The sequence below is a fragment of the Scheffersomyces xylosifermentans genome (assembly GCF_036884685.1).
Source record: "Scheffersomyces xylosifermentans strain CBS 12540 chromosome Unknown RJT20scaffold_7, whole genome shotgun sequence".
Lineage (NCBI taxonomy): Eukaryota > Fungi > Ascomycota > Pichiomycetes > Serinales > Debaryomycetaceae > Scheffersomyces > Scheffersomyces xylosifermentans.
Window position 1 is genome coordinate 719,969 of NW_027042945.1, and position 13,908 is coordinate 733,876.

At 40.4% G+C, this 13,908-nt stretch overlaps 3 protein-coding genes across 3 annotated transcripts; 1 reads left to right on the top strand and 2 right to left on the bottom strand. All coding sequences in view use genetic code 12, as the record gives it.

Moving 5' to 3' along the window:
* Nucleotides 1-1,226: 1,226 nt before the first annotated feature.
* On the top strand, nucleotides 1,227-2,465 carry RFA2 (Rfa2p). The gene has a single exon (XM_064917761.1). It carries the CDS (start codon nucleotides 1,702-1,704, stop codon nucleotides 2,452-2,454), a length of 753 nt encoding a protein of 250 aa, XP_064772485.1. The 5' UTR covers nucleotides 1,227-1,701; the 3' UTR covers nucleotides 2,455-2,465.
* Nucleotides 2,466-8,084, bottom strand: RJT20DRAFT_130521 (DEAD/DEAH box helicase). Its single transcript, XM_064917762.1, has one exon. It carries the CDS (start codon nucleotides 7,849-7,851, stop codon nucleotides 2,524-2,526), a length of 5,328 nt encoding a protein of 1,775 aa, XP_064772486.1. The 5' UTR covers nucleotides 7,852-8,084; the 3' UTR covers nucleotides 2,466-2,523.
* A 1,931-nt stretch (nucleotides 8,085-10,015) lies between these two features.
* On the bottom strand, nucleotides 10,016-11,752 carry RCK2 (serine/threonine protein kinase; the record flags this gene model as incomplete). Its single annotated transcript, XM_064918500.1, has 1 exon — nucleotides 10,016-11,752. The coding sequence occupies one exon, from the start codon at nucleotides 11,750-11,752 to the stop codon at nucleotides 10,016-10,018; it is 1,737 nt and encodes a 578-aa protein (XP_064772487.1).
* Nucleotides 11,753-13,908: the final 2,156 nt, after the last annotated feature.

Sequence of the window (13,908 nt, forward strand, 5' to 3'; positions counted from 1 at the left end):
CGGCATGGATACAAGTATAGACGTGGTAAGAGGAAGACATTTGGGATTGGTGGTAGAATATGGTATTGGAAGATGGAGATGGAGTTGGTTGGAGAAAAGGAGATGTTGAGTGGGAATGTGTAGGAGACTATGGTGAAAGGTATGGTGAAAGGTATGGTGAAAAGTGGAGCTTTATTTTTTTTCCATGAAAGGTTAGGAATCCGTGGTGACTGGAGGAGTTGGCTATACAGAAATTTGTTAGGATGCAAAAAGAGAGTAATATGAGGAGATCGGACGAGATAGGAGTCCATAGAAAGCTGGAAGTGGTGGAGCTAGGTAATGGGATTGGTATCAACAAGACTGAAGAAGTTGTAGGTTTTGTGAAAGTTTGGATGTTACAGATCTCTCCTAAGTTTACCCTTAGGGCAATTTCTTGTCTTCCACATGGCTGCAAAGGGTCCTTATACCGCAGCCATAAGCAGCAATTCTGCAACTGAAGCGTTGAGGGTTCCAAGTGTTTAAATATGTCTTTAAGAGAACTTCCGTGATTTTATTAAATTTTGAATCTTTTTCTCTCTTTATTCCTAATTTTTGATTATAACCAATACAATTTTACTTTCAAGATGCAAAGGTGAAAACCACCATTATCAAATCAAACCACATCACCATCATATTTGACTGTGTACACCCTATTATTCACAAGGGTCTCTAAGTGCACTTTTTATCATATAGAGAAAGAGGATATAAAGCGAAGGTTGAGCCTTAACACACTTTCATTTCTTTCCATTCTTTCCATTTTTTGTAAACGTATATCCAGTGTCCCAAATTCAATTAAAGGACTTGATCTACCGTGACCCATCCCAGGAATCACTCCAGAGGCCATTACATATACTATACTTTGTGCACTATGCAGTATTATACTAAACAATATACACTTACCCTCTACGCTACTAATCTCTTATATTTCATCTAATAGGATGAAATAATTGCCAGAAGGATGGGCTTTGGCAAAGAGTTTTCACCGTCTATCACTATTACACTGTCTTTCTGTTTTCTCTCTAAATCGCTTAGTTAGTTATTCCTAAAGATATGTCCAATATTCACTGTAACACAACCCATTCATGTGAACTGCACCATACAATAAATGTCTCTCATGTACTACAAATGTCTACCTACACAGTAATGTCCAGCACCGACACAACAATCACCTATCATGTACACCATACAAGAATGTCTACAACATATATCTACTGTCTACACCTACACAGTAGTGCCCTTCAATTACACCATAAGTAGTGGTTACCCCAATACTTCATTTACACAGTAATGTCTACACAATAACGTTCTTCATCTACACCAATACAATAAAGCCCTTCATCTTCACCACACAGCAATGTCCTAAATTAATGTCCACACCTACACAAGAATGTCTCTCATTTTTTGTCCCTACATGCACACAACACAAACGCGAACGCGTACCACCAAATTATTTACTATGAGAGCAGCTTTATAGAAATGGTTATGTTGTATTCCTTTACAAAATATACTATAGTTATCAGTATTGAGGTTATTGGTAGATAGTCAATGATAAGAAATTCGCTTGGATATTAACTTGAATACTTAACTATTTTTCTACCGGTTTTTTTAATTAAAAACAATATTAAAAAACACCTCTTTTTTTTACTCTCCCATTACACTTAATTCACATACATCCATCACAATATGAGTAATGGTTACGGCGGCGGCTTCGACCACAGCATGGGAGAAGGTGGTTTCAGCAACGACAATGCTAGCTCTCAGGGCTCGGCTGTTCGCTCAAGCATGACACCAGTAACAATTAAACAGATTAATGACGCCTCCCAACCGATCCCAGACGCAAATTTCAGTGTCTACAACGTCGAACTCAACATGATATCTTTCGTAGGAGTGCTCAGAAAAGTCGATGTCCAGACTTCTGCAGTAGTATTGACCGTGGAGGACGGATCGGGATCCATCGAGTTGAGAAAGTGGATCAACGCTCTGGTAAGCACCCCCGAAGCAGAGGCTGAAAAATACTCAAATGATATCAATAAGTACGTCCATGTTGGTGGAGCTCTTAAGGAGTTCCAGGGAAAGAAAAACGTGCAAAATGTAGCAGTATACTCCGTTACCGACCACAATCAGGTGTTATATCACAACTTAAGTGCCATTGAAAACCACTTGAAAAAACAGGGTGTGACGGCAAAGCCCAAGGTGAAGGAAGGCTCCGATGGTGGCTCCTTATTTGTGCCTGAAACCGCTGGAAATTCTATGGAAGATAGAGCTCTTCAGGTGATCCGTCAATATAGTAATACAATGCTTGAAGGTGTGCCTGCTACATTCGTGGCTCAGAAATTGAATATATCGCCTGAACAAGCCAAGGCCTATTGCGATGGCTTGAGTGATGCCGGTCAAGTCTACATCGGAACTGATGATACCAGTTATATCTGTATCTAAAACCCCGTGTATTATTAATATTATTATTATATAGTTTGTATGTACAAATTGTTCGTTCATTCATTTCGTTTAAAGTTGTAGCAGCTCCTTTGAAGAATCATCTTCCAATTCTACAGGACGTCCTTGTGTACGAGCACTGAAGAATGCTGACCATAAGTCGAAGTTGGTCACAGACTCTCCTTGTGCCATACCTTTATTGATCAATGTATCAATTCCACCACTGTTCATTAGAGCCATTGATTCAGCTTTACTTAAATTGCGCTCTTTAGTCTTCGCTATCAACGTAGCTGGTGTTCCAGAACGTACAACGGAAGAACTTGACTCAGAAGCCTTCTCGTCAGGAGTTCCTTGCTTCATATAGACCAAACGCTTGTTTGTCGACATGATCACAATACTCTCCTCCACTGTATTCTCAATAGCAAACATCCAAACCGTCGTAGGTTTCGTTTGTCCGATACGATGGATTCTGGAAATCGCCTGTAATTCTAGTGACGTATTGACCAATGGCTCGCATAAGAAGATGTGCGTTGCGTTGATTAATGTCAATCCACTGGCCTGAGCCTTAGCATTCAACAAAAAGCAAGTGATCTTGTTACGTGGATCCTTGAATGTTTCGACGGAGTCATACTTCTTAATACGTCTCCCTCCGCCAATGTCAGGAGTAAGAGTACCATATGAACCTAGATAAGAAATATCCGCCGCTTTGAATGCTGTTCCCAAGATGTAAAGCATATCTTGCCACTGGCTGAAGACCACTATTTGTACGTCCGGGTTCTGACTCCTGAGGTAAAGTACTTGCTTCACTATCATGTTAACTTTGGAACTGTATGAGTTCTTCAATCTCATCAGTTGGATTTCATCAACGACATCCTTCGAAATTGGCTTGTAGATAGAATAAAGGATACTATTATCTTTATCAGCTGTTCTGCTATCTTCCATTTGATTAGCCTTCAAGTTAGGTTTATGATGTGTAAAGTTGTATACCGACGATGAGGTGACAATAGACTTACACATTGGACATGTGTGACTGTTCCTCAACCATTGCTCCAAACAATCCTTACAGTACTTGTGGCCACATTGGGTAAGTGACCCAATGGTGATCGTGGACCTACAAATAATGCACATCAAACCCTCGTCATCTTCCCTGTTGATGTTATCTTGGTTAGTGCCGACTAATCCTCTCAAATATCTAAATTTAGCAACTGACTTGTCCATTTTGAGTTTGAGATGCTTATGGGCCTGTCCATACGACGATAACTTTGTTGAAATTCTACTTGCCAACAAAGAATCTCTGCTCATATGGAAATCTGAAGTTTGGACAGTATCAGATATTTGCTGAAGCTGTTTATAGTAATCAATACGGCAATTGAAAACAGCGTTACAGTTAACATTTAGTTCCTTCTGCAACAACACCATAGAAAGCTTTTGATTGTCAAATACTGTTCTAACCCTTTCACCTAATCCTTCAAGTAACTCCAATTGGATCTGAGTCCTCTCGGGATCTAACTGTTCTTCGTCCTTCAACCCAGTTTCGAGATTTTTGATGGACAATACTAGTTCTTGCAATGACAGCTTGACTCTGGGCCTGATTTCCTCCCTAGCTGTTGACAAACTAATCAAGAAAGATTCGTCGTTGACTTTCTGCAACTCCAAGTCAGCTTCCCTCTTCTCTTGGGCCTTCTTAACGGTAACTATCTTCGTGGAGTTCTCAGCACCGTTTACAAACTCTGAACGGTCCGTCAAGACTTGTGATAACACAAACAAATAGCAGGAAACCTTATCCTGATCTTGAATTGTGTCTTCATATTCAGTGCCAACCGGATTCTTATCCTGAGTTAAGAGTGGAGTACAGAGAATATCAACCAAGTTTTTCATCCAGGCATTGATGGTCTTGGCTTGATTGTTCAATTCCAGGATTAGATTATTCAACTTATCAACGAAAAGCTTTATCTTGATGAAAATCGCATACTCTGAGAAAGAGTCTGCTTGAATGATGGGTATCGCTTTGAAGAATTTCTTCGAATTCCTTGGAATAAGGACTGTTCCATCATCGATAAAAGTATTGGGTCCATCGTGATACCAACCTCTGGATATAATCCTGGCTTGGACAGCTTTCTTAACATTTGCAATAGAACCTCGAAGGATCTCACCACGCGTCGCCTCTGCCAAGTCGTAATACTTAAGTTCCAAGAATTTGATTTTAGCCTCCTCAAGCTCAGGACCGGTAAGATCTTCAGATTCAGGTATGAATTCGTTTTCGTAAGTCTTCTTCGCAAACAAGAAGTTCTCCACTGGAACGCCATTGACTAAAGAGGCCAAATCATCAGCTCTGGAGCCTTCCTCGTAGTTTCTTAACTTCTTGAACTCTTCTGGGCACAGGATTTCCCTTTCAGGCACTCTGAACTTAGTAATGATGTCCTTGTACTCTGCATCGTACCTTTGGAAATATGATGACGCGATAAGGAAATAGAATCTGTGTAAAATGACATTCCAGTTTCTGATTCTTACTCTTGTAAGTTTGATCTTATCTTCCAATTTTTCGAGAACTTCATCTTTAATTGCCGCTATCTCACTTCCACCTCTATCATCTATGCTTCCAATATCTTCATCGTCTTCTTCGTTATTGAATTGAACATCCAACTTCTTACCCTGTTCCCTGTATTCCCGAATATATCTGTCAAGTATCAATTTGAGTCTATGAATGATCCGTTCAGTCTCCTCAACACCAACAGATAAATATTCCAAAGCCTCCTGCGGGTAGTAGATAAACTCATAAAATTCCCCAATATCCAAATATAGCAGAATCATCAGCTTTTCAATTTCAACAATTTCGTTATATGCCTTAGTTAGCATATCGTCCAAGAGATTTTCAAGTGTCTTTAATTGTTGAATTGCTCCAAACGTTCTGCTATAAGCATAGTTCTTCTTGTATTTCCTGGCACCTAAGTTAAGATTACCGATCTGTGGGTTACAACAAATTTGTCTGAGTCTCATTAACCAAGTTCTCATGAACGTCATAATCGTAGGCGAAGGCTCCCAATCATTGGAAATCGGGTTTCCGTTCACGTCAAGACAAATAGCTGCCAAGCATTCCTCTAGTTTTTGGTTGTAGTAATCCTGTTCAATAGCAGTAAATGGAATGGTCAAGAGTACCCTTGACTGCGGAGGTAATTGAATATCATCGTGAGTCATTGATTTTGTATGCCTTATGGCTAAACCGGTCCAGAGTTTTATGAAATCATCGTTGGTATAGTGCACGGTATCTGTGATAATATCCCAAGAAACCTTTCCAATATCTCCGCAGAACGGCTGATACTTCAAGAAGTGAAGAACAGAATGCAAGTCTTCCAAGTTCTTCTTGATAGGAGTTCCGGAAACACCCCAGGAATGATATCTTGGAATTAAAGCTGCACTTTGAAAAGCTCTAGAGATAGTGGAAGAAACCATCTGAACTTCGTCTAAGACGACTCTCCAAAATTGACTAAGCATTAAGGGAGATTCGTAGTCAACTTTGGTATAGATTTCAGGAACTCTGTTATGTCTTATAGCCAAGTTGATTTCGTCTTGCAACGCCTTTTCGTAATCCGTCTCTACCTGTGACTCGCCAGTTCTATAGTTAGCCACTTCTGGTTTAGAAGTCATAGTGAGCTGAAATAAGGATTTGTAATCTTTGAGTAAAGCCTTTTCGTCTTGAACCACAAGTTCGGTATCTGTGACAGGGCTATTACTCTGTTCGACACTTTCTTCAATGTGCTCTTCGTAACTTGTACGCTTTTTGGCCGCATTTCTAGTGTTTTTTCCTCTAGATGAGTAAAGGGCATAGTCCAATTCTTTTGAGATAACAGCATACGTGGTGAAGACAACGTCAAATTTTCGTAAGTACTCCGCAATCAATGCTGCGTTGTTGTCAAGTTTAGGATATTTGCCTACTCCTTGGTATATAGTAACTGCGAGAGAAGGAGCTAAGTGGACTATTTCTTCTACCCACTGCTTTAAAATTGAGTCTGGTGCAATCACAAGTGTCGTTTTTGCTTTTATAATTGTCTTTACGTCACCGAATGTATGTAATTGAATTCTTAACGTCTCGTTTATCTCTTCAATGGATCTTTTATTCATAAGCATGAGAGCTGTCATTTCAACTGTTTTACCTAGCCCCATTTCTTCTGATAAAAGTCCCTGAGCAGGAAGATATTTGGGACAGCTTAAAAGATCTGTCTCATTGTAGTAGTTATGAAGGTATCGGCAAATTGTTCTTCTGGAAGCCAAGTGGGCTGTATATTTGTTGAAGAAATATGTCTTTCCAGCCAACTTTATCCGTCTCCAACCAAAGCATAGCTTATTCATAATCACGTAGAGTTTTGGATCAAGTTTCTCACTCTCAAATGGCACATCATTCAAGCATTTTTGTATCAATTCATAGGTTGCCTCATTAATCAAAGGTACTTTTGTACATCTATTGCTTTCGAAATCAAATTGCACGTTCTCTTTCTGGAGCAACCAGTTTACTGTTTTCTTTTGAAATCGTATGAGGTTTGTTTCAAGTTCTGGGATGTCAAAATCTCCCTCAATTTTAGGAATGATTTCCGTATTTTCTGAAATGGCTTTATAGAACAAACCACTGGTTACAGGTTCATTCTTATCGTAGTGTTGGAGTGAATGTGGTTCGTTCAGAGTCGGAAGTGGTTCTGAGATAGATAATATGACCAGACGAATATTCTTTGACACTTCCATTTGACTATTCTTGTAGAGGTCGCAACTGAGCTTAATGTTGTAGGAAATATCAACTTCTACTGTATTCGTGTTAATATTGCATAACAAACGTAGCACTGCTGGAGTACATGATAAACTGTTTTTCACCTGGTTTATATTGGTCAAATTCAAGAGGTACACCTCGTTTTTGAATGGTTCTGAGTTCAGTACCTGAGCCATGTTCACTGAAAGAAGGAGTTTAGGTGATATTTTTCCTATTTTTTTGTTTTTGACAACTAGCAATTGCTCTTCTGATTGATAGTGGAGTTTTATCTCATCCATTATGGTCTCATAGACTCCATCGGATACCTCTGTCAACTGGGAGATTTGTCCCATGTGGTCTACTAGGTCTATTTCTGCAGCACTTGAGAAGGCGATATGACGAGAGACCAATGTCACCACTTCGTTATCTTCTTCTGTGTAACGTACTGGAGGTGGATTATCGAGAGACTCCGAAACGTCCGAGTACATCAAATTGTCGATAGTAAGGTCTTTACTTCGAGGCATCAACTTTCTCCGTTTGTGCAGCTTGGTTGTAGACGGCGTAACGCTTTGGAAGGCGGCAAGCTTTGATATGACATCGAGGTCGAAATGGATCAACTGATAGCAATGAGAGAGTGGCGAGGTTGGATCCGGTAGTTCTTCCATTTTCTGGCGATGTGTTTGTGGTAGAAGTAATTAGGAAACAATTGAAAGGAACTAATAGTCACTATCAATTAACGATGTCTTTAAAGATCACCAAAGGGGAAGCACGAATTAGCACAGAAAGGGATTAAAGAGAAGGACTGTGTGATGGTGTAAGGGATTAGATAAGAGCCTACTCACAACTGCGGAAACACATATACATAGATATATATGGTGATATATATAGATTTTAGCGGATAAAGAAGAATATCAAAAGAGTATATTTAGTTTAGATATGTTTAACCGTGTAGCATACTGATAACTAATCCATAGTTAAGGGCCATAGTTAAGGGTCGTAGTTAAGCGGCATAGTTGAGGGCTATAGTTAAGCGTAGTAGTTAAGAGTGCATAGTTAAGAGTTAAGAATGCGTGAAGAGTGCCTGAAGATTGCATAGTTAGGAGTTAAGAGAGTACATAGTCAAGGAGACCATAGTTAAGCGTACAGGTAATACTTGGTTAAAACAGTGTGTTACATAGTGAAGCTTGCATAGTTAAGCTTTCATAGTTAAGAGTACTATAGTTAAGAGTACATAGCCTAGGAGTACATAGTTAAGCGTACAGGGAATACTTAGTTAAAACATTGTGTTACATAGTGAAGCTGTCATAACGCATATTTAAGAGCATAGTTAAGGGGTACTTAGTTAAGGATTCATATTTTAGGCGTAATATGTAAGCGACATAGTTAACGATAGCATAGTTATGGATAGCATACTTAAGCTTTAAAGATAAGCGTCATATTCAAGCGTCATTGCAAAGGCCATAGTTAAGGAGTACATAGCTAAGGAAAGCATAGTTAAGCATGCATAGTTTAGGAGTACATACTTAAGACTATAGCTAAGAGTACATAGTCTAGGAGTACATAGTTAAGAGTAGGTAGGATTATTTGTAATGAAAGTGTATTCCTGTAGCACATAGTTAGGGATAGTTACCCATACATTGTTAACATAGTCATAGTCAAAGATTGACACATTTAGCTAAGACTTTAAAGGGCGAATATTTAAAAATAGACATTAAGATTACAAGGTATGGAATGCTTAGCAAAGGACATACATAGTTAAGGAATATACATAGTTAAGGAATATACATAGTTAAGGAACATACATAGTAAAGGAGTGCATTCCAGTTAAGTGGGCACGGTTAGAAAGCGTAATGATATGTGTCTACACAGGAAGGAATACATAGTTATGCATCACATAGTAAACAATAGTGCTCAACAGCTAAACCATAATGACGAGCCAAGTAAGGATAATATACTTGAGAGTTAAATTTCTAATCACTTCCTTCTGAGATAGCCTATATAAACATAACTAACAAGCATAGCCAAAAATACAGAGTCAGTGTTACTTAATTATTGAAAGCTTCAGAGACTAACTCGTGGTTATGTCTACAAATGTAATAAATGTGGTAGCGCCGAATTTTGATAAGGGATCTTTGTGTCTAGCATAGGATACAACAGAAGATAGGTGTCTCAAATGGCCATCATCGAAGTCCAGTGGACGCTACTAAAGAAAAGTCAGTAAACTTCTCGCAAGAAGAGAGCACTCAGTTAGATATTACCTCTTTCTATCGTATGTTGCACGTAAAGATTGTCATCGTGAAGATTTCACTTGTTTGGGTGCAAAATACTACTACCTCTACTCAACCAAGGCATTAGCTGGCGTTTATTGCAGACTAAATCGTGAACTAAAGTGGTCCATATACTAATGGTACCAGAGATGTGGGTAACTAAAACATTATGAAAGTCACTGGCCTCCACTTTGAAGGCAAGGACTGTAGACAACTGGGCTGGCCCATAGGCACGCTGTCCATATCGAACAGCATATGAAACATTAACAAAGCTAAAGTATAAGGGCTTCAATGTAAAAGAATAAAGTCCCATTATGACTATTCAGTGCTCTCCTTTTGTGGTTGATTTATCGTCACCATCTAGGGAAAGTAAAAATGCCATTACTACTTTGGGTTTCTGTATTGAATATCCAAATCAAGCACCAAAATTAAACTTCAACCATCTGTTACTAAAGTATTAATCGTGAAATAAAGAAGTATTGTAATAAAAACGCATTAATGAACTTAACCAATTAGAAATTAAGCAACGAAGAACTGAACTATCGAGCTATATAGCCCTCAGCTATCCTCTCACTGGAACCTGTTTATACTTTCTTCTCTCTAAGATAGAGGCTCCACCAAGATTCAAGTCAAACACATTGTTTTGCTGTAAATTCCTATGTTGTTGCTTCTGTTGGTATCTAGGAGCAGATCTCTTTTGCGGTACTTCCGACACAACTTGACCGCGAGAATCAACTTCATCTTGATATTCATCCTCTTCATCCTCTTCAACTACGTCTTCAATAGCATTCATCTTAGCAAATGCAGCTTCTTCGCCCATTCTGTGCACAGCTGCAGAGATATCAAAAGCGTCTCTTAATGCAACTGCTGCAGGAGAGTATAATTCGTTGTTGGTTCTGTATTTCTTCGAATACTTGTTGGTGCGCTGTTGAAGTGGTTGTTCGGTCAGAGCAACTGAAACTGGTACTTGTGGTGGAGGAACCTTAGATTCAACGCTGGACAACTTATTGAGCCATGGATCGTTCAAAAAGTCAGTAACGGAATATCTCTGTGTTGGTTCCACCGTAAGCAATTTCGATACACAGTTCTTGGCGTCGGAGGAAATTTCATCCCACCATGGGCTCAAGAAGGTGTATTCACCCTTTGCTACCTTCTCGGTCAATGTTTCAATGCTCTCGTCGTAAAAAGGTGGGAAACCACATAAAAGCGTGTATAAAACGCATCCAATGGCCCACATGTCAACTTCTCTGGAGTATCTCTCGTCTCTAACAATCTCAGGAGCTGTGTAACCTACTGTTCCACAAGGAGTTTTCGTATTCTGCTCCCAGATCTGCTTTGAGAGACCGAAATCTGCTAATTTCACTATACCGATGCAGCCAGCTCCCACCCCAGGAATAAACTCACCTTCGTCTTGCTTCGAATTGGGGTCGTCCGACTTCCTCAATTTTGCAATTGGATTCTTCGATGGTGTGTACTCTATCGGCACGTACAACAAGTTTTCCGGCTTGATATCTCTGTGGACAATACCGACCTCCTCGTGGAGATACTTGATTGCTTCAGCGACCTGTTTGATGACATGACGAGCTAAATCTTCCGAGAAATAGGTATACTTGACTATAGCAGTGAAAATCTCTCCTCCTGGGGCCAATTCTTGTACAATATAGTAGTAAGACTGGGAATCGATGAACTCTATGAATTTAACTATGTTGGGATGATGCAATTGTCTCATTATCGAAACTTCCTTCAAAACAGCCAGTTTTTGGGCCAGGTCCATTTGGAACTTCCTGAGAATCTTGATGGCGACGAGCTTATCGGTACTGAGCTGTCTAGCCTTGTAGACCACCGAGAAAGCACCTTCACCCATATGCTCCAAGACCTCGTAATTATCTAAATTGGGGTATTTCACCGACTTTTGCTTCTGGAGGTTTTCCTGCTCCACTATATGAGTAGCAACACGCTGGTAGTCGTGGTTTTCATGGACAGAATGACGATTTCCATTGGTATTGGCGGTGGTATTGTAGTTGGCGTTGTTATCGCCAACGTACTCTTGGACATCTTTAAGAGTATTCTCCAGACTTGAGGCGAAGTTCTCCAATGCAAAGTCGGCGAAACGGCGGTCATCAAACTCATCAGCCAGAACCATGGTGTCCATTGCATCGTGGTCGATTATGCTATTGGGACCAGAAGTGGTGGCGTTTCCGGGAGAGCTGGCGCGGTTGATAGACTGGGGGATGTGTTTCTTCTTCATGTCATTGGCCTGTTTGCCATGTCTGATGAAGGCCTTGAGGTTCTCAAACATGGTGTATTGTGGTATCGAAGGAAGAGATATGGGGAATGTAAAGTGATAATTTGTTTGTGTGGTCAGCCAGATGGATGTTGATCTTCAGCGCTGATGCCGCTTTTTTGCTATGCTTATTATATCGTTTGTTTGATGGTTCTCTATGGTGATGTCAACGGAGCCGGAGATGATTGTTAGAGATTAACAGAAGGATCTTGGCTGGGTATCGATCAGGATATGAGAGCAATCTATGGCAAGCAATGAAAGACTCGGTGTATACAGCGGATGTGTGTATATTCTTAATGACGAGAGTCCCGTGTGATCAGTGAGTTCGATGAGAAAACAGCAAGATCGTAGTGGTTGATATTGTAGATCGTAGTAGTAGATATGATGGTTATATCAGATAGATCAATTCAATATTTGTTGTTGTTGTGGTGGTGTTGTTGGACGATGGCTAAATGTGAACTCCAAAATGTGATGTGTAACAATGCCAATTAATACCTATTATTAATGGTAGCAGTAGTAACTCAAATAGATTAATAAATAATGACGGAGTTACTGCGATGAACAGGATGTTGGCAACAGCTGGAATTCGGGGAACAACGGTCTATGGCAACGGAGGGTACGGCTAGGCAAACAACGTTGGTATGAGCGTTGATTATGGAGCAGTTGATGGTAGGTAGCTAAATTGTTTAAGAAACGAGTCTAGTACAACAGTGGAATTTACATGTAACAGGAACAAGTAAAACAGTTACCGACAAATAGTTGTTGCAGTATTCAGGATCAACACAAGATACAAACCGTTGGCAATGCAAGGACGCCTAACGGATGGGTGGTATGTGTAGGAAGAAAAAGAAGGAGAACAACAAGAACAACAAGAAAAAGAAGAAGAACAAGAACGAGAACAAGAATAAGAATTCCAAGAAGAAAGTTTAACAGATACAAGAACTACAAGAATAACAAGAGTGACAAGAAACTACGGGAAATGTGGAATTCACGCCTATGGTTGTTTGGGACGGTATGTCAGCACAGGAACAGGGGGAGGTAGTAGCTTATCATAGGGAGAGAAGGAGGGTGAGGTAGAGTGAGGAAGGGGATAGTAAGGGAGAATAGGGAGGAATACACAGAGGTGGAGGCAAATGGAGGAAGATGGAGGAAAATGGGGGAAAATTGTGAGTATAGGGAAATGATTGGGGAAGAGAAATAGGTAGACGACAAAAAAAAAAAAAAAAAAAAACGGAGCGATAGGGACACGATAGTGATCGAAAATAGGGACTAGACTAACCAGATTCACAGAGCTAAGGACGGCACAGGAGACGGGACAAAAATTGGCACGGAGTTGGGACGGCGGAGGTTAGGGAGAAATGGCTCGTCATGCGGCGGATGACGTGGGAGAAGTTTTTAGTGCTAAAACCGCCAGCGATGGGCGATTACTTAGATTAGGCTTTAGTGTTTTAGTGTCGAGTGTTTAGAGTACAGTGCCAAGGGACTTCTCGGATGTCGAGGCATTAGTGACATATTGAATTGGGGATGTTATCTGCGTGGGAATGGGAGTCGTGGGACTAAAGAGAGGGGGGCACTGCACCAAACGGGTAGATGACGGCAGCGTCGTCGGTAATGAGAACTGCACGGAAAGACAGTGGTGTGGGAGTGGTGTGGGAGAATGGAGGGAGGAAGGCACACACAGAAAACTGTTCTTTGATGCTACATGTACATACTTAAGGAGAGTCACCCAATGTCACTGGAAGAGACTGGCTCCAGCAATTACGCAATTAATAAAGATACTCATTAGTGTAACCGGGGTCAATGGGGTAAGGAGGCTAGTGGTGGGGCCAGGGCAGGGAGTACAGGGAGAGAAAAAAAAAAAACTGCAAAATACCGAGCCCTTTCTGCAAATAAATCATTGTGGCGATGACGTCGTATGGTGACGTGTTCATGGGCTCAGTTAATCAGGGGACGAGACTAACACCACCACCATCATTACCACCATCTGATTCACAGTTCTATTTCTGGATTCAATGGTTCTTGTGGTTCGGATACCACCTTGTCCCTAATAATACAACCCGTAAAAACACTACGAGCCCGGACTTAAAAGGTTAATTTTCTCGCACGGGCCCTGGAAACCCTATAAACTGTAGTAAAGTGTAGAAAGTGTTGTTTTTGCAGTGTAATTGTGC